The 21,329-nt window shown below is 42.9% G+C and overlaps 1 protein-coding gene across 1 annotated transcript in view; it reads left to right on the forward strand.

The window, feature by feature from the left end:
* The window catches only part of NT5E (5'-nucleotidase ecto), a 40,547-nt gene extending 20,014 nt beyond the window's left edge, over positions 1-20,533 (forward strand). The window contains exons 4-9 of the mRNA XM_016207321.2: positions 10,157-10,354; positions 11,381-11,535; positions 12,916-13,021; positions 13,878-14,027; positions 15,393-15,593; positions 18,420-20,533. Of these exons, the coding sequence (XP_016062807.2) occupies positions 10,157-10,354; positions 11,381-11,535; positions 12,916-13,021; positions 13,878-14,027; positions 15,393-15,593; positions 18,420-18,583 (974 nt within the window). The 3' untranslated portion in view covers positions 18,584-20,533. The remainder of the gene's footprint in view (positions 1-10,156; positions 10,355-11,380; positions 11,536-12,915; positions 13,022-13,877; positions 14,028-15,392; positions 15,594-18,419) is intronic.
* Positions 20,534-21,329: the final 796 nt, after the last annotated feature.

Consider the following 21,329-nt stretch of genomic DNA (forward strand, 5'->3'; position numbering starts at 1 on the left):
TTATGGGCAAGGTCCCTAATTCAAATTTTTCTAAGTAGTTAAAGAAGGGGCAGAAGTTTCTCTTGAGACTGAACCTAAAATTGCCTTTAGCTTAAACTAATCTGCACACCACTGAAACACATCTTGGGGTGGCTCGTTCTAAACCTCCCCCCCCCACCAGAGCATATGGATAATTTTTATTTCCCTAGAACTTTTGAGTATTTTTTAAAAATGAGTGCATGTTGCTCCTGCAATCAAAAAGAGAGAGACGCAAATTATAAAAAGAAAAGAAACACGATACTGGGTCAGAAGTTCTTATTTCTAATTCACTTGAAAGAACTTGAGCAGATCACTCCCCCTCTCTGAACCTGTCAGCTTGGTTTCAAAATACGGCTGATGATGTTGAAAGCCCCACATTGTTGTGAAAATTATGTGAGATGGTGCATGGGTAAGAGGGAGGAAGAAACTGTCTCCTACCCTCAAGGTTCTTTCAGTTGGTCTAATAATGAAATCTACATGAGAGATGAACAAGAGAAAGTAACTAAATTTAATTACGTATGTACGTATGGGAAACCCGCACACCTGAAAGTCAGAGACAGAGTGTTAAAATGTGGTATCTGTGAGCTAAGGATGAGGTAAGGCCCCTGAGGCTCCAGAGGGGAGGAAGGTCATTGAAGACCAAGCGTTCAGCAGTGAGAAGTATGCCTGCCCTATAGATAGGTAATAAAAAAACGTTATTTCTGGTGATAACTATTATTATGGGCAAGACTTCTAATTTAAAATATTTAAGGGAGAGATAAAAGTTTTTCCCGAGCCCTCAGGATCTTGATTGTCTTCAACAGAAAATGACCCATAGGCCATAGTGGCACATTGTGGGGAGGCCTGACCGACCCCCTTCAGTGGAGACACTTTATAAACAGCTATATCCTGTGTGCAGTGGTGTAGAGGTTGCCCACTGGTAAAAATATGCCATGCAAAATGGTGACACTGGTGAACTATTTCACTGGTGGGACTGGCTTTCATGTAAGAAAATTGTCAACATAAGAAACATTCCAAACCAGTGGAGAACTTTTGTGAGTTTATTTGAGCCAAACTGTCGACAATTGCCAGGAAGCAGAATCTCAACAGATTAAGGTAATGCTTCGGAGAATGGCAGCTTTGCACCTTATTTTATAGGTTACAATCAAAAGAGGAAATATACGTGGGTTACATGAAATCCATTGGTGATAGATTAGGGAGTCGGGAGAAAGCAAAGCAAGGAAACCTCTGGGATTGGATAAAAATAAAATGATAGACACATACTTCTTTTACATAGATGGGTATAGGATAGCTAACAGTCAACAATTAGCTCAGTAACAATGAGGGGATCTGTGACCTCTACAGAGCAGTGCCTGTGCTTTGAGGGGTCCAGAAAAAGGAAAATTTATTTGACATTCAGAGATATGTTAGCTTAGATGCAAAAAGACAACAGACAGGCTAAGTTAGGGCAAAGATTGAACTTTTTCAGGAAAGATACTGGTCTAGGACATGACTACCCACCATAAAGTACTTTTAGTTTAAAAGTTGCAATTTCAGACCATCTTTTGTGGTCACTTTAGGTCTCTGAGTTTGCAAGCCCACCATGCAGGCCTTCCCTGAACTAAGTCAGGTTAGCATGTGGCCCCTTTTCGTGCACAAAATAATGCCAGAATTTACATGAGCTACTTCAACTCCTTCACAAGTCTTTTACCTGTTGGTAGATAGAATTTCAAACTGGATTATATCCACTAATGACTGTTAAGGCAATGTTGTAAATTAAAAAAAACAGTAGGGTTTTTCCAACAGACTAGACTGAAATAGATTAGGCACTCAAGCATTACCCCTTCGTTTAATTTTCCATTGTTTAATGGGAAAAGATGTATATAAAATGGTGAAAACAGCTCCAGGCACATAGCAGGCAATGGGTGAGTGTGACAAGAATGGTGATGGACAGACAGTGATGTGAACTTCCTCAGTGTAAGTAATGGTGCCGTCAAACATCAGAGTGCCACTGAAGCGACTTGGGAGTTACATGGACTGACTGCCAAGACCAGGGAAAATCCAGAGCTGCACCAGGTCGAGCGCTCTGGGGTCTGACTCTGGCTGTGCCACTAACTGGTGCTTCCATCCTACCTCTGCCTGATTTCCCTCGCTGCAGAACGAGGGTGGTAACAACAGAAACTATTATAAAAGGTCACCGTGACTTCATACATGTAGAGGGGATGTAGGGGAGGAGCCTCGGAACAGGCCTAGTACTTCAGCCATTCTCTCAGTCACGTCCCAGCTCTGTGGGGAAGACCCACGAAAAACCCTTCCCTGGAGCCTTTGCTTAGCTTTTCTCTGAGGCGCGGTCAGGACCCTAGACACACCATGGGAGCTGGATATGTGCTTCCCACCCCCGCACTCTTGAGAGCAGTGATTTTGACCTTTTTTTACTATGATCCATAGTGAGAAAGGCATTGTATGTGTGCGTGTGCATTCTCTCTCTCACACATGCACACACAAACGGCAACTTTTACAGAGCACCCAGATGCACTCTGACACCTCCTGTTCTGCTGTTCCATTTTTCTAAGCCCCAGTTACCACCCATTAATCTTTTCATATTGTAGCTAGCCCATATTTTGAAAAACAGCTTTAAATGAGGCCGGACCAAAATGGTGCACAAACAATCACAGGACTCGAACCCCAACTCGGGCCTTGCCTTTACATTATTACCTAATTGATCCCTCTTACAGCACCCGGGCCTTCTGCCGCCTTGGCCTGTGGCCATCAATGAGTGTGCCTGCCGGGTCTGAAAGGGGTGGTGGCTGTGCTCGGCTTCCTTTAATTCTGCAGCCTGTCCTTTTGTTCTTGTCGCTTTGTTCCAGCCAGTGAAGTCCTGCAGAATAATATGTGCCTTTGGCTAAGTAGTTGAATTTAGTTAATGATGAATGACTGGATGAAAGAAAGACGTGTGGATGAAAAGTATAATTTGCTTTTCCATATATGTGAAGTAGATCATTACAATCTTCGAAAAATAAATGCCTCTAGAGTCTTAGTCATCTATTCCAGATTCCCTGATTGCTTACCAAGATTAAACGTGTTCTTGTGAAAATATTTAATTTTGATACTCATGATTTTGAGGAATGAGCTGACAAAGGTAATAAGCTAATTCCAGGACACAATAGGGGATGTGATATATTTGCTTATTTAAATATTTTTCTCCAGCCTTAAAACAAACAAACAAACAAATAAAACACCGCCTTCACTAAATTGTGTGAATTGAATTAGCATAAAGTTAAGTTAAAGTTAAATATTACTAGTTAATAAAAATACAGTTAAATAAAATATACATCCCTTGGAATTTTAAGCCTTGCTGAGAATCATTTTGGCACACACGCAAGACCTGCCCCCCTCCCGGCACACACACATACATACAGACACACACACCTGAAAGAGAATTTCACAAAACATCTGGATTGCACCCAATATTGTTTCTGTTTTGTTACTTAGTTTTTTTAATGCTGGTTACCACCTGTTAAATTAGTTTTATTGTATTATAACTGGCCTATATTTTTGAAAACTCAGCTTTAGGGGGGTCAGTGAAGCCTGGAAGTGTCCATTTGACCCCTTAAGAGATCAAATACATGGTGATGGCAGGAGACTAGACTTTGGATGATGAATACACATGCAACACATCTTTCTTTCATCCAGGAGGATAGTTCTGAGGTCTTTTCTGGGGCCCCTCTGTCTGGTCTCATGGGCAAGTAGCCAGGAGGCCATTCCACTTTAGGGCTCAGGAGCTGAAAAGTAACAGGTCAAGATGTTATCTTTAGCCTGCCAGAGGCTAGAGCTTGTGACCGGTAGCCAGCTCCAGGCTACAGTCCCCTGCTGCCTCGGGGGGCTGCTGATGACCCAGGGAAAATGTTAAGTCTCTGAGGTTTAAGGGTGGAGGGGATGCTTCAGGGGGAGGATATGATTTCTAGAGCTGATTTAAACCTAAATTTTATCAAAGTCATAAGGAACCTCAGTCTCAGGATGACTGTGTTTCTTTAATTTTTGTTTTGATTTTTTCATTTGTTCTATAAAACCCTGTTTCTATAATGTAAAAAGTGAATAGGAAGTCTGATATCTGGGAGGATAGTAAGCCACAGGGGTGACTTGATCCTATAGAAGAGAAGGGGGTGACAGGCAGCAGGAGTATCACTCCTTCCCTGCTCTATTTTCATTGTTCAGACTCTCCTAGCCCCTTAAAGACGTAGCAAAGACCTTAGGCCTGGCCCCACCAGGCAGTGGACATCCAAAACACTGGGCACTTGTTGGAGCTCTGTACATGTTTGCTGAGTGAGTGAATGATGTGTGGTAACCCATTCCCTGTACGGCTCCCTGATTTGCCCAAACTAGTCATGGCTGAGTACAGCATGGATTGTATTTCAGGCCAGCTTCACCTAGACTAGTAATTTTCAAACAGTATGCCACCAGAATTTTTAAAACATGAAATACCTGACTATTTAGTCAGGGGCACTGACCTCTTTTCCCTTAGACTGCCAAAAAATGACAATAGCAGTCACAACAATAGCCGTCTGGTGTAAATAAATCAAAAGTATACCTAAGTTTTTTGTCAGATCAGCAAAAAATATTTTTTGGTGTGGCACAGAATTTTAGTAATTAATTTACGTGTGCCCTGAGATGAAAAAGGTGGAAAATTGCTGATCTACTTCCAAGACAAAAGAAAGCAAAAGGGGTTCATTACCACCAAACCAGTATTGCAAGAAATGTTAAAGGGTCTGCTTTAAAAAGAAGAAATAGAGAGAGGAACATAGGTATAAAGAATAAAATGGCAATAAGTAACCTATCAATAATAATCTTAAGTGTAAATGGATTAAATACTCCAATCAAAAGACACAGGGTAACTGAATGAATAAGAAAATATGACCCATATATATGCTGTCTACAAGAGACTCACCTCAGAACAAAACACACGCAAAGTGAAGGGATGGGAAAAAATATTCCATGCAAACGGAAATGAAAAAGAAACTAAGGTATCAATGCTTATATCAGACAAAATATACTTCAAAACAAAGAGCATACCAGAGGCAAAGAAGGTAACTACATAATACTAAAGAGATTGATGCAACAAGAGGATATAACCCTTGTAAACATATATGCATCCAACATAGGAGCACCTAAATATGTACAGCAAATCTAATACATTAAGGGAGAGATCGACAGCAATACAGTCGTAGTAGGGGATTTTAACACCCCACTGACATCACTGGATAGATCTTCCAGATGATAAATCAACAAGGTAACAGCCACCTTAAATGACACACTGATCAGATGGATTTAATTGATATTTACAGAACATTTCATCTCAAAGCAGAAGATGACACATTCTTCTCAAGTGTACATGGAGCATTCTCAAAGACAGACCACATGTTAGGACACAAAATAAATCTTAATAAATTCAAGAAGATTGAAATAATCTCAAGCATCTTCTCTGACCACAATGGTATGAAACTAGAAATCAACCACAATAAAAAACTGAAAAACTTTCAAACACATGGAGGCTAAATAACATGTTATTAAACAATGAATGGGTTAACAATGAGATCAAGGAAGACATCAAGTTACCTGGAAACAAATGAAAATGAACACATAACAACACAAAATCTACGGGACACAGAGAAAGCAACCCTCAGAGGGAAGTTTGTAGCATTACGGGCTTACCTCGAGAAGCAAGAAAAATCTTAAATAATCTAACCCTACACCTAAAAGAACTAGAAAAGGAACAACAAACAAAGCCCAGAGGGAGTAGAAGGAAGGAAATAATAGAGATCAAAGCAGAGTGGAAATAAATGACATAGAGACTAAAAAAACAATACAAAAGATCAAAGAAACCAAGAGCCGGTTCTTTGAAAAGATAAACAAGATTGATGAACCTTTAACCAGACTCATCAACAAAAAACAGAGGACCCTCCCCTCAAAAAAAATCAGAAATGAAAGAGGAGAAGTAACAACTGACACCACAGAATTACAAAGGATTGTAAGAAAATACTATGAACAACCATATGCCAACAAATTGGACAACCTGGGTGAAATGGACAAATTCTTAGAAATACACAATCTTCCAAAACTCAATCAGGAGGAATCAGAAAACCTGAATAGACTGATTACAACTAATGACATCGAAACAGTAATAAAAAATTCCTAGCAAACAAAAGTCCTAGAATGGATGGCTTCACAGGCAAATTTTACCGAACATTCAAAGATTTACTAACACCTCTCCTTCTCAAACTATTCTAAAAAATTCAAGAGGGAAGACTTTCAAGCTCTTTGTATGAGACCAGCATTATTTTAATTCCAAAACCACATAAAGACACTACAAAGAAAGAAAATTATAGGCCAGTAGCCCTGATGAACATAGATGCTAAAATCTTGAACAAAATATTAGCAAACCAGATCCAGCAATATGTTAAAAAGATCATACACCACGATCAAGTGGGATTTATTTGGGGATATAAGCTTGGTAGAATATTCACAAATCAATAAACATGATACAGACCTGGCTGGTGCATTGGCCTGTGCATCAAAGGGTCTCAGGTTTGATTCCCAGTCAAGGGCACATGCCTGGGTTGCAGGTTCAATGCTGGGGTGGAGGGGTGGGTGGGGGAGTCAACCAATCGATGTGTCTCTCTCAAGTGTCTCTCTCACATTGATGTTTCTCTCTCTCTCTCAGTGTCTCCCCCCTTCCATGCTCTCTAAAAATAAATAAATGAACAAATAAATAAGCATGATATATCACATAAACAAAATGAAGGACAAAAATCATATAATCATATCAATAGATGCAGGAAAAGCATTTGATAAAATCTAGCACCCATTTATGATAAAAACTCTCAAAAAAGTGGGAATAGAGGGATCATACCTGAACATAATAAATGCCATATATGGCAAACTCACAGCCAACATCATACTCAATGGGCAAAAACTAAAAACATTTCCCCTAAGAACAGGAACAAGACAGGGTTGTGAACTCTCACCACTCTTATTCAACATAATACTGGAAGTCCTAGCCACAGCGATCAGACAAGAAGAAGAAATAAAAGGCATTCAAATTGGAAAGGAGGAAGTAAAACTGTCGTTATTTGTAGATGACATGATACTGAACCTAAAAAACCCTAATGACTCCTCCACACACAAAAAACTACTAGATCTAATAAATGAATTCAGGAAAGTACAGGATACAAAATTAATACTGGTGGCATTTTTATACATTAATAATGAACTATCAGAAAGAGAAACTAAGAAAACAATCCCATTTACTATTGCAACAACAAAGAAATAAGGTACCTAGGAATAAATTTAACCAAGGAGGTAAAAGATCTGTACTCGTATAATTACAGGACACTGAAGAAAGAAATTAAGGACTGTACAAAAAAAAGAAGCATATATTGGGTTCATGGATTGGAAGAATTAATATCATTAAAATATCCATACGACCCAATGCAATTCCTATTAAAATATCAATCACATATTTCACAGATCTAGAACAAATATTCCAAAAATTTACATTCCAAAAGACCTCAAATAGCCTCAGCAATCTTGAGAAAGAAGAACACAGTTGGAAGTTCCACACTACCTGATATCAAACAATACTACAAGGCCTTTGTAATCAGAATAGCCTGGTACTGGCACAAGAACAGGCATATAAATCAATAGAACAGAACAGAGAGCCCAGAAATAAACTCATGTCTTTATAGTCCATTAATATTTGACAAAGGAGGCAAGAGCATATAATAGAATGGTGTGGAAAATGTGAAGCCTGGGATTGTTCTCTCTGCCCATGGCTTTTTGGGGTTGCCAAGTTGAGGAGGAGCAGAAAGCGCTCAGCTGTAGAGGAGGCAGAGATTAGTCACATGGGCAGTGTCCTCCCGGTATCTGATTAAGTCCACTTAAGACACAGAGGACCCCTCTTTTGTTCTAAGAAAAGGAACATCACAGAGTTCCTGTACTAGAGAGTGTTTCCTGCCAGATGGGAGCTGGGATTCATAGCTCCTGTTTCTACAGGGCGTGCTAATCGGATGAGGCATCTGACCGATCGTCAGATTTCTAACTTCTACATTCTGTTCAAGTTCAGATATGTCTGTGGAAGGCAGGAAAATACAGGCTTTAAAAAGTCAGGCTTCTCCGTTTCTTGGGTTTCCAGGAAACTGCGACTTCGCTTCTGAAACTGATTCAGTGCTGCTTCCTCCTGGACGTGTGTTCTGCGCCACCTTGTGGGTACATTGGGAACTGCACCCCCAGCTTCCCAGGGCTCAGAGAACCACCTACTGTACCCTCTCCAGCTGAGAAGGTGGGAGGGGGCTGCCACATCCCCTGATCCTTGAAGTAAAAAGCAGATTCCAGGCTTGCCCAAAGGAGGACCAGCACAGAACAGAATGATGATGATGAGAGTGGTACTCTTCCCTGCTACTGTGCACTGCTTCATGTCACCTATAACTGTCATAGCCCATAAAACTGTGCACTGCAAATGGAGATGGGACAAGGCCTGCACTGCATCTCAGATCAGGTGCTTTTATAAGAATAAAATACCAAGACTATTTTTCTTTTCTTTTTTTCCCCAGAGGGAGCAAGAAAATGGGAAATTAAGGTTGGCAGCAGCTCCTTCCTGACTTTGCAGCACTTCTGCTCTGTGGTTACTGAGCTGGAGGGGGGAGCTCTTGGCACAGGAGCAGACCAGGGGCAGGTTTTCCATAACATTCACTGCAGCTCATCTTAGATGTAAAGACAAGCCCAGAAACAGCTTAAGGCACAGAGGTGCCGCCCCTAGGCTTGCATCTGGCTTGGTAAGTCGCCTTAGGCATCCAGCTTTTGCAGGCTGTGTGAGAACAGCTCACTGAAGGTTGTGTTGGGTGTGGATAGAACAGGAGCTGCCGTTTCTCACAGCCCTGCTTTCCAATGTGCCTTTCTTCACATACCAGCTGTGTGACCTTGGGCACCTGCCTGTGACAATCAATCTTCTAGTCTATGAATTGGGGATAAGAATAGGACCTGCCTCCTGAGCGTCTTGGAGTATTTAATGAGATATAGCCCCAGGCTTGGCTCTTGGCTGACTCTCATAACTGGTCCATGAGAATGAGCAGTGTGTGCTGAAGTTCCCTGGGCCCTCTAACATCTGATAGGAAGGACTGCATGTGGCTGTGGTCATGGAGGTGATTAAAATAGTAGCTGGTCAAGGGTATCTGTTCAATCAAAACAAGCCAAACTAAGTCACTCTGTCTGAGAAGGTAAGATATGAACCACAGCATGCCTGAAGGAGGGGTGCAGTTACAGAAACGTGCCTAGCGGTGTGAGGCCAGGGACCAGGGTCTGGTGGCCTTGCCCTCAGCTCTCATGCAGGCACATGTCCAGGAGGCAGTGGTGGGGCGGGCCTCTCAGCCTCCAGTGATGAGTGGCTCTGACAGTCTCCCCTTTAAGAGAGAAGTCAGCAGAACCACTGCGTGCTGTCTGGCTGGGATGGGTACTGTGTGTGCAGGTTAGCCAGCGGGGTGAATGTGGCTCTTCCAAAAGTCACCTTAGGGGACACAGGATTTAACAGCAAAACCTGAAGACAGCCGTTTGTCATTTCTGTTCATGTTCCATTAAAGATCCTAAGGTTTGGAGTGTGTGTCTAGCATTTCTAGAGGTTGCCATCACCTCATAAGAGAAGAAAATATACATTTATTGAGTATCTACCATGTGCCAGGCACTGTGCTAGGGAGTTTTAGACACTTAATCCTCTCAGCAGCCTTGTGAAGTAGGAATTATTTCACCCATTTTACAGGTGAGGAAACTAAAGTAGTGAGGTGACTAGTGAGAAAGCAGCCAGGGTCAGGGTAGAGGCAGGATCATCTCAGCAGTCTTGCATCTTTGCGTCCCCGCAGCACCAGGCCCAGTGCCCTGGACTGAGCAAGAGCTTAGCAAATGCCTGTGAGTCAGGAATGGAAGGATTTGTGTGCTAAAGAGGCATTCGGGCACACGGGCGGGCACCGCAGCGGGCTCTGTAAGACCAGCTGTGTAGAGCAGTGGCTGGCAAGTCATCAGCTCAGAATTCACTGTCATCTGGCCAGTGGCCTGCTGGCCTGCAGCCAGTCATGTACAAGGGCTGATTTGATCAGCTTTGGCCCTTTTATTCTAGGCAACCCACCTTCCAAAGAGGTGCCGGCTGGGAACTACCCATTCATAGTCACCTCCGATGACGGACGGAAGGTTCCCGTGGTCCAGGCCTACGCATTTGGCAAATACTTAGGCTATCTGAAGGTTGAGTTTGATGCAAAAGGAAATGTCATCACTTCGCACGGAAACCCCATTCTTCTCAACAGCAGCATTCCTGAAGGTAATTGGAACTCAGGGTGGTGTCCCACTAATCCAAACATTAGATGGCTGAATCTTTTCCTCCCTTTTTTTATTAATATTTCAGGACAAGACTATAATACTTTTTAAGAACTGGGCTTCTCCCTGAGTTTATCATTTTCATGGATAAAGAGATTTAAAACACACCCAAATGCCACAAGTCCCCATTTGCATCTTCAAGTCCTTTTAGCATCAGACACTGTCACTCACTACCTCTCGTGCCTTTTCAAGCTTTGCCCTGGCATGGGAAAGCCACTGTCAGCTCGTGTGCAGAGGAGAGCTGACGACTGAAGCAGAGGGGTTCACACTGTGCAGAGCTGGGCTCCAGCCCTGGCCCCAATCCCAGCAGCAGTGTGCCTGGGGCAAATGGCCCAGTCTCCTGGGCTTCAGTTTCTTTATTTATCAAATGAGGGAATGTCTTTCTCCCTTTTTTGTCTGGGATACAGAGTAAAAATACATTTTATGTCACCCATTTTCATATAGTATATACATGAACACATGCCTACGCTTCTCCTCACCTGCATCTACCGCTTAACGTGATCAGATCAGGGAAGGATGGGCAGTGAGGGGCCACAGTGTCCTGAAGGGCGATGGTCACAGCACAGACCTCTCAATAGCCAGAGGGAGGGGCCGGCACCGCACAGAGAGCAGGGCCTCAGCAGGCCTTTGTACTTGCCCTTGGGCCTTTCATCACCCACCAGAACCACCAGCACTATCCCAGGTGGGACAACAGGTACTTATAGAGATGTGAACTGATGTTCAGATACTCAGCATGTCTTCAAATTATGATTCATTCTGGGTTTTAGTACCAGGAAAGAGAATAGAGGGCTCCTAAGGAGATCTCATAGTCAAAACAAAATGTACATAAATACAGTAAAGAAGTGTATACTCACACAGGTAGGCGAAATGATGTTTGATTCCTTCCTCAAAATTTAGGCCAGTGTGAGATGGGCTTTAACTACAGACTGATTTTTTTTTTTGGTTATCTATGTATTTTGCTTTCTTCTAGATAAAAACATAAAAGCAGACATTAACAAATGGCGGATAAAATTAGATAATTATTCTTCCCAGGAATTGGGGAAAACAGTTGTCTACCTGGATGGCTCCAGTCAGTCATGCCGCTTCAGAGAGTGCAACATGGGCAACCTGATTTGTGACGCTATGGTGAGTGGGCCACAGGAGGCAAGGCCTGGGCCAGGGGAGGGGCAGGAGGGGGAAGAATGGAGGGAGGAAAGATGCAAGGAGGACAACCTGACAGTTACAGAAATGAGCATTTAAAACAAAATTAGTGCCCAGACAAAAGCTGGGCATGGATTCGTACCAAGCACCTTGGGAAGGTGTGGAACTAGACCAGCTGACCATCATTTTGACTGGCAAGAACCGAAGCCTTTATTGTAAGGTATTCATTTCCGGGTGTCTGAATTTTGGGTGTTGCTTTTCCTGTAAGATCTGAATACACAAACTCTCCTGCTCTGAAGATGTAGACATAGCAGATCAAACACACCTGCCTGGGCCTAACTTGGCCAGACTGTATTTCCCTGGTCTGAGCTCTTGGCTCCAGAGAACTAGGTCTCGTGGGACTGGAACCTCCTTCACAAGTAGAAAATGACAACACACATGTATAGTGATGATAAGTCTTGCGGCTGAGCAAGATCACCCGTGAAAAGCACCCCTCTGTCCATCTGTCTGTGGGCAGACTGCGACAGCAGCCTTCTGGGGCCTATGCTGAGCCAAGGTCTCCCCGGTCAGGCTCAGAGCCCACCCCCAGGGGGCCCTTTCTTGGTCTGTGCTCTGCATGGTGCCTTGGACATAGCCACACCCAATAAACGTCTGCCAAATAAATGACAGTGTTCACACTTTCCAAGGTAAGATCCATGCTGCAGGGGAAGTAGCTGAAGAGACTCAAGTATGTGTGATGTTTAGAGGAAGGTCCTGGGGGAAAAGCCCCGACTGTAAGCAGTGCTTACCCCTCCGTTAGGAGACTGGGGCAAGAGTAAGAAAACGTGAGGTTTTGCACTAATTTTTTTTTCCAAATGAGAATGTACTAATTTTATTTCTTGTAACTTAACATATATTTTGTAAAAGAAAAGTAAGAATGCAGCGGGTTCTCCCCAGTTTCAGGAGGCTGTCTCTGGGCCTTCAAAATGGCCAGTGTGTGAATTGGCTGGGGATGCAGACCTGCAGGCCAGGGTTCTTGTTGGTCCCAGGCCTGGAGTTAAAAGGCTTTCAGGTCCCACCTTCAGGAGCCAGGGTGGGGCCTTCCCTGGAGCAGCAGCACCCAGGCCAGTCTGCATGGAGGCCCCATCCTGACACCGTAAGCGCCAGTTTCAATGAGGCCCACTGAGAGCACAGGACTGGCCACTACGTGTTATTTTTGCTTCTCAGAGCATAAAGCTAGTTCTGATCATACTTGAGAGATCTCTGGGAACACGGGAGCAGGGGAGAAGCAGCTTTGTTTCCTCAGTAAAGCCAACCACATTCCTGGAACTGATCCTAAGGAAGAAGACCCAGAATAACTAATGGAAACTCATGCTACCATTGCAGATTAACAACAACCTTAGACACTTGGATGAAATGTCCTGGAGCCACGTGTCCATGTGCATTTTGAATGGTGGTGGCATTCGGTCTCCCATTGATGAGCGGAACAACGGTATGCCCCCCAGGCTCGGGGTCCTCGGGCCGGTGTTCTCTCTCTGACCTGCCCACAGCAGCCTCAGCTGAGCTCTGCTGCCAGCCATGTACCACAGGGTCAGTCCCTTCAGCTGAAGTTAACTGCTACTCAAGTCAGTGCCTACCCAGAGGGCATGTGCACACACACACACACGCACGTGCGTTCTCATATGTATTTGCACACAGAGGCAATAGGCTAGGGTTAGTGGAACCCAAGCTTGATCTAAATTTCTGACTCACAAAGTTTGCCGATTTCTGGAAAATATTGACAGCCTCCATGCTGATATCTGGAAAGGGGAAGGCAAAATTGTCTTCTGTGCTGGAAAATGTACCACTGGATTAAGTCTTTGTAGTGCATTTACAGATATCCAGGGTTATATTATAGGGTGAAATAAAGCAGCTAGACAGCTACTCAAGACACTCTGGCTGTCTTCCCTGATATACAGTCAAAACCAGTCGGTTATGGTGTAAGCCCCAAGTTCATGTCATTGTTTCAGTCAGGGGTGGGCGGCAGGGGATACTGCCCCTCTGGGGGACCTAAGCAGTGCTTAACGCTCACTGCAGATTCAGCCTCAAGCCAGGAGACCCAGGGCAAAGCACAGGCGATTGCGGAGCCACAGCCTTTCATAATCTCCTGCCATCTTGCTCAGCGGCGGAGGGCACAGCCAAAGGCCTCTTGAATCTATTCCCTCCCTAAGTGTCAGGAATCCCTTAGACAGAGCTGACGCTGGCCTGCATCCCCCTCACCTCCTCCAGCAGTCCGAAAGAAAACTGGTCTTGGGGTAAGCTCGTTCTCAAGATATTTTCCTTCTTGCCTCATCTGTGACTACCCTCAGGCACGATCACTTGGGAGAGCCTGGCTGCTGTGTTACCCTTTGGAGGCACCTTTGACTTGGTCGACTTAAAAGGCTCCACCCTGAAGAAGGCCTTTGAGCACAGTGTGCACCGCTACGGCCAGTCCACTGGAGAGTTCCTGCAGGTGGGCGGTAAGTCACCTCCGGGTGAGGTGAGATATCCTACTGGTTGGCTTAGCTCCCTCTCATCAGGACCTCTTGGCCAGGCTTGTTCAGGTTTCCACAAGCCAACACTGGTGCAGTCTTTTAATGCACATGGACTCCTAGACCACGAAGATCAGGTCAGTGTCAAAGCCCCAAGGGCCTGGCAGTGGGCAGTATTTACCGAGTCTGATTGGGACATCAGATGGACCCTCTGCAGGAGCAGGCCCTCCAACCTCTAAGCAGATCAGCTGCTGTGAAATATTTTCTATTAAAATCTTAGTCTAAACATTCCATACTCCTTGTAAAATAAAAAAATCCCTTCTGTGTTCTAGTCAAAGCGTCTGTAACCCTTCAGAGGTTCAAAGGCATGCAGCATCCAATCAGTTATTAACAGGGATCATTTCTGTGGGGGGCAGCCTGCTGCACAGACACACTTGATCATTGAAGTTAAGGGGTTCAAACTGGGCATGTGTTCTGGTAGGGCTCCAACCCTGGCCTCACCCCCACAGTGGTTATGGTTCCACTGTGACTGGGGACAAGTCTTCAAAGTCTCTGAATGAAGAAAACCTACCCTGCTCATTGCACAAATTCCAGTGAACATTGAATGAAAAGAAATGCTCTCGAAATTGCCAAGGACTTCTGAAATACTTTTGTCCAGAATTCCACAGTCCAATGAATTAACCTTTAAATTAATATTCTTATTTGATCTTGAAACCACATCCTGGCGTTTTTTTTTAACTGCAGCTGGTGGGCCCCCGCTCGATGGGCGTGACTGCTTTGTGGCATTCTCCCTCTACTGTTGGGGTTGAGGGGCTGCAGAAGGTGGTGGGGCCTGGGCCTGCTGTCTGTGGGGTGACCCAAACATTCTGCATGTTTCCAGGAGAGTATAGAGGCAACAGCAGGCTTTGATGCTCTAGCATGGTGCCTGATAGTTGTATGTTTTGTGGAAGTCGCCCAAGGCCAAATTATTACCATTTTGTAGTCTTCAAAATTGTAACAAATGTCCTGTGCTTTTTTCTATTTCTCATTTTCCAAAGCTGTTGAACCAAGTTGCTGTATCAATTCATTCGGAATTTTAAAAAGATGTGGTTTTTCCCCGCAGAGTCACTCCTTGCCCATTCTGAGCCAGAGCCAATTTTCCTCCCCGTGGTTCTCAGCTCTCCCAGAGGACTCACCCTAACCAGGAAACGGTAGCTGCAATGTCACTTCAACTTCCTTGCTGAAATTTCACTCAGGCTCAAACTAAATGAAAACCAAGCCGTGTCCCAATTCCAGATTTTGGCCAACATCTCTTTTTTAGAAAACAGAAATTTCCCTTTGGATCCAGTGAAAACAGACTCATTTCTTTTCTAGGAATTCACGTGGTGTATGACCTTTCCCGAAAACCCTGGGACAGAGTGGTCAAACTAGATGTTCTTTGCACCCGGTGTCGAGTGCCCAGTTACGAGCCTCTCAGAATGGATGAGGTATATAAGGTAGTCCTCCCGAACTTCCTTGCCAATGGTGGCGATGGATACCAGATGTTAAAAGAAGAGGCACTACAATATAACTCAGGTAAGCACAAGTGCCTGTTCTTCTCCATATCCCAAAGGTACTCGAGAACAGTGCTGGCCCGAAGAGGGGAGCTACTCATGATGCCAGGACGGTGAAGGCAGAAGCCAGATCTTGTCCCCTGTTGCCAACTCCCTGCCCTGTGTGCAGGATACAGCCACACAGCACTGGGGAAACGTATGCCTGTCCCTTCCCAGTACATGTACCCAGCCATCCAAGGCCAGGGAAAATGCATTTTTAAATCAAAAATGTTTTAAAACTCTTTTATGGACATATAAACATCTATTTAAATTGTAAAAAATGAATTTTGCACTTTTAGAAAAAAATGTACCTCTAGAACTTTAGGTCGGACATGGAAAATCATCACAGTAAATCATCTCAACTTTCTAAAAGAAGCGTTTAGTGTGAATGGGTCAAGGAGTGCATGGGATATGACCCTGCCATTTCAGCACAGTGCGTAGGTGGAGCACAATGTTATGGGAGCCACACTTGACCCAGTCAGTATTTTTGTCAGCATTTAGGGCCATGGTACACCAAAAATCCTTTTGAGAACCACCTCATGTGCATGAAGTCCACTGAGAGATACACTGCCCCGTCCTCTCTCCAGGGCAGAAGTCAGTGTGCTCACAAGACACACACGCAGCTTCTCTGAATCTTCAGGATGGAGCTCAGCCAGCTTCCTCCTCAGCCTTGCCGCGGCAGGCCTGCCAGTCCAGCTGACTGTTCCAAGGCGGGTGGAGCACAGAGTCAGGGCAAAGGAGGCCGCTCTTTCTGGGGAAAAAGGCACTGGCTACTTCTGTCCATTCCATGACATAAGGTATAAAGGCAAGTTTAGAAAGGCGTTCTCTTTAGCCCACAGCCATCAGCCCCCCGTGAGACAAAGAGGCCAATGGCTGTGCAGAACCAGGCCCAGACTGATGGGTGCTGGAAAGAAGGAACTCACACAGAAGGCCGAGGAAGCCTTGGCCCTAACGGCTCTCAACCCTGCCTATACCTTAGAACCACTGGGGGAGCATTTTAAATTCAATACCAATACCTTGTCCCCAACTTTCAAGAGATTATAATTTAATTGGGTTGGGAGAAAACTCTCTTCCAGTGATTCTAATGTCTTCCCAGAGGTGAGACTCAGAGAGGGGTTCTTTTTTAAGTATTAGAGTGATTTTTTTAACTGAGATTTTATTGACATATAACATTTGTTTCAGGTGTATAATGATTTGATTTTATTATACACTGTGAAATCACCACAGTAAGTCTAGTTAATATCCATCACCACACAGTTATAAAAAACTATTTTTCTTGTGATGAGGACTTCTAAGATCTACTCTCATTGCAATGCAGCATTAACTAGTCACCGTACTGGATTGTACATTCCCAAGACTTATTTTATAACTGGACATTTGTACATTTTGATCCCCTTCACCCATCTCTCCCACCCCTCACCCCCCTGCCTCTGGTAACCGCCAATCTGTTCTCAGTACCTATTGGGTTGGTTTTGTTGTTGTTCGAGTACCACATACAAGTGAAATCATACAGTATTTGTCTTTTTTGACTTATTTCATGCAGCATAATGCCCTCAAGATCACCTGTGTTGTCCCAAACAGCAAGATTTTTTATTTTTTTTTATGGCTGAATAGTGTATATACAGAGTAGGGCAAAAGTAGGTTTACAGTTGTATCCTTTGAAACGCAGTTTATTCTTGTATTATTGTAATATTTTTCATACAAACAACTGTAAACCTACTTTTGCCCCACCTGTATATACATGTCATAATTTCTCTAATCATTCATCCATTGATGGATACTTAGATTGCTTCTTTTTCATGGCTACTGGAAATAATACTGCAACTCCTTTCTGTTTTTCACCTGTGGGATGCATATTTTTTAAATTAGTGTTCTCATTTTCTTTGGATAAATACTCAGAAGTGGAACTGCTGGATCATATTGTAGTTCCATTTTTAATATTTTGAGGAACAGCAATAAGGTTTTCCATTAGTGGCTCTGCCAATTATATTCCCACCAACAATGCACAAGGCTTCCCTTTTCCACATTCTCACCAACACATTTCTTGTCTTTTTGATAGTAGCCATTCTAATAGGTGTGAGGTGATACCTCATTGTGGTTTTGATTTGCATTTCTGTGATGATTAGTGATGTTGAGCATCTTTTCTTGTGCCTGTTGGCCATCCATGTATATTTGGAAAAATGTCTATTCAAATCCTCTGCCCAATTTTAATCAGATTTTTTTTCCAATGAGTTGTATGAGTTCTATATATATTTTTACTATTAACCCCTTAGCAGGTATATGATTTATAGAGTGGTATTTTTAAAATAAAAGTTTGTCAGGTTCCTATGGGTTTGTCCTAGTAGGCAATTCGTATTTCCTTATCAGTTCTCCTCTTTTGAAAATGAAGTCTCCATTGCCTCTCTAGCAATTATGTGAAAATGACTCTGGAGGAAGCAAGCAAAAGGAAGCCACTTGTATGTCTCAACTAATTTCTCTTGACCCAGTTCCCTACAGCCCTCGTTCTAGAGTGGTTTAAAGGCAATGATGTCAACACCTCTTTCCTGAGTCATCTCGAGCTGAGATGACTCTGTTCCCCCAATTATCCAGTATTGAACAATGGGCACATTCACACCCGGAACACAAAAAAGCAACCAAATTCTTGGCACTTATGATCACCACTCTTCTTGTTTTCTGTGACACTACCTTTGCTAATGAAATTAGTATCTTCCCAATTGTAACTACAAAGGACTTTGGAGAAATGCATCTTGTCCCCTCTCTATTAATTGATACCTTTTCTGTAATTAAAATAATGTCCATATTTTTCTAGGTGACCAAGATATCAGCGTGGTTTCTCAGTACATCTCAAAAATGAAAGTAATTTATCCAGCGATTGAAGGTCGGATCATGTTTTCTGCAGGAACTCGTTTCCATGGAAACCTTTCTCTAATGTTTCTCTCAATTTTGGCAACAATCATTGTTTTATACCAATAGCCCAAAACTCTCCTTGCCATAAATGTGTGAAACTGTGTTTTTTCTCAAGTGAGATTCAAGTCTGCCTTTTAGGAACTTTCTTTGTAATGGCACAGACCATCTTCAGAGGCTCCTAGAAGCTGAGCTTAGAAGATCACAAATGAAGACACTGACATCACCATTCAGAATCAACAACTTAGTGAACACACAGGAAAAGAATTTAAAATGAGCCCTAAGAGAGGAAGGCCAACCATCTTTAGTTTACATATTCAAATTTTAAGCTGTTCAGAATACTTAATGGTCTCCTCTATTCCTGGATGACAAATCTCTGCTTTATTTCTGGTCTCTATTTTTCCCCTTTTTAGCCCTGTTGTTATAGCAAGTTGAAAGGACTAAGCCACAGGGTAGTATCCTTTCCTGTGCCACCTATGTTCCTTGGATGAGTCAAGGAACAAATGATGTAGCAGATAATGGGACAGACCAAGTCAAGGGGCAGGGAGGAAGGGAAAGGAAAGACAGGGCACCCAGGACCAATTTTCATTAGAGAACTAAAGGACATAGATTTGTTAAACAAATATTTCCTTAGAGTAGCAGCATAGTGCCTGACACATGGTATTAACTGTTAATAATTTATGAGATTCCATCAGTTCTGCTTCTATGTTCTTTCCTCTCTTCTTAACTTTAAGGTGCCATGAGAAGAGAACCTTCTAAGACAATGTGTAAGTCCAAACTTGCAACCGTCCCTCCCCAGCAAGTGCAAGCACGGCACTTATTCTAGTCATACCATAAACACACACACACACACACTCCCTCCCCTAGTTATGGAAAACCTAGAGGGGAGACAAGGGTTGATTTTTAAAAACAGTATACAACAGAAATTTGAAGTCAGCTCTGCCTCCAAATGAGAACAGTCACTTTTAAGTCAGTCTCAAGTCTGGATATGAGAACTCCTGCCTAGGAGTGAGCCCCTCTGACAGGTGCTCAGGAAATACCCAGACAGATGAGATGATTCGTGCCCAAAGGCGGTTGTGGGAGCATGTGAAACTGCTCAGCATTGATGAGCCAATGAAAAGTAAAACCTTCACCTTAAAAAATAGTGAGCACCTAAAAGAGAATCTACGGCCACAAAATAAAACCAAACAGAAACTTATGTGGACCATATGGGAGTATGGGAGGAGTTTCTGAGGTGCTATAATATTCCATGTCCGTGTCTGGTCGTTGATCACTCAGGCTTGTTCAGTATGTGAAATCCACTGAGCTGTACTTTGTGATATATACACATTTCCAAAATATTTATACATATTAAAAAGTTAAAATAGGCCCTAGCCAGTTTAGATCAGTGGTTAGAGCATCAGCCCATGCACTGAAGGGTCCTGGGTTCGATTCTGGACAAGGGCACTTACCTTTGGTTACAGGCTTGATCCCCAGCCCTGGTCAGGACATGTGCAGGAGGCAACCAATCAATGTTTCTCTCTCACATTGATGTCTCTCTCCTCTCTCCCCCACTTTCTCCCTTACACTGTCTCTGAAAAGCAATGGAAAAAATATCCTCAGGTGAGGATTTATAAATAAATAAAACATTTAAAAAATAGTAAGCAAACAGCAGCTAGAGGTTTGGAGAGGGAATATGTTTCTTAATGTTTACAAATATTAAGTACTCTTGACAGAAAATATACTTTTCATAAGCTCTTTATAAAGGCTGCTGCAGTAAAATAATGTCCTTAGTTCTATGTATATACACATTAGCTATAAATAATGTCAATAAGATTGTAGGGAAAATCAGAAGTGCATTTGGGGTATATTTTTTACACTTAGTCCATTAAAATAGGATAAATTCTACTGGAGCACAAACTTTAAAGAACATTTTTAAAAGTTTCCTAAATATGTGTGCGTGTATCGTGCAGTGGTTTAAGAAATGACCTCAAAATACTTTGCAATTGCAGATTCCAAACAATAAAATTAAAGATAAGCTCTTTGTCTTTGGTAGTTATTTCTTCTATAGGTATTTCTACACCTATAACCCAAGACAATACGACTAAAGGAAAACTCTGACAATTTATTACAGATATCATTTCCCTTGATCACAGGCCACTTGCTGTCCAATCACCCTCCCCATCCCCCTTCTCACCCCAAAACTGTAAAAAAAAAAAAAGCATGTAATTTTTAGGGAGGTGGGAGGTGAGAAAAGTAAGAATATTCCAAATAAGACTATTTTTTCTGGCTTTCATACACAGAATCTGATATAGAAACTGTTTTGAGGCCTATAATGGTTTCTTAAATATAAAAAATGTCCAAGTTAGTGTCGGGGATTTTAATTAATTTATCTGAACTGGTTGTGCAGCTAAGAATCTTCAAGCATACAGATGACACAATAGGCTTTGATCCATCAGACACATTAAATACATTTGGTGGCAGAGCTGCCTTCAGCAGTCTGGAACAGTAAGCTGGGTTTCTTAGAAGAAAGCTTAGGCTGCTAATAGCTGTCCACTAGAAGAAGTTGCTACCTCAGGGTATATGTAGTCCCATAGATGTATGGCTGGGCTTGCCATAATTAGGAAAGGTCCTGGGTTCATTTCATAGGGCTACTGTAACAAAGTGCCACAAGCTGGGTTGCTTAAACAGCAGATATTTACCTCATTTCTGGAGGTTTGAAGTCTGAGAGCAAGTTGACAGGGTTAGTTCCTTCCAAGGGCTTGAGGGAAAATCTGTTGCCGGCATCTCTTCTAGTAAGCTCAGGCACTCCTTGCCTTATAGATGGTATTCTCCC

Source organism: Miniopterus natalensis, chromosome 5 (genome assembly GCF_054644295.1).
Source record: "Miniopterus natalensis isolate mMinNat1 chromosome 5, mMinNat1.hap1, whole genome shotgun sequence".
NCBI classification, from domain to species: domain Eukaryota; kingdom Metazoa; phylum Chordata; class Mammalia; order Chiroptera; family Miniopteridae; genus Miniopterus; species Miniopterus natalensis.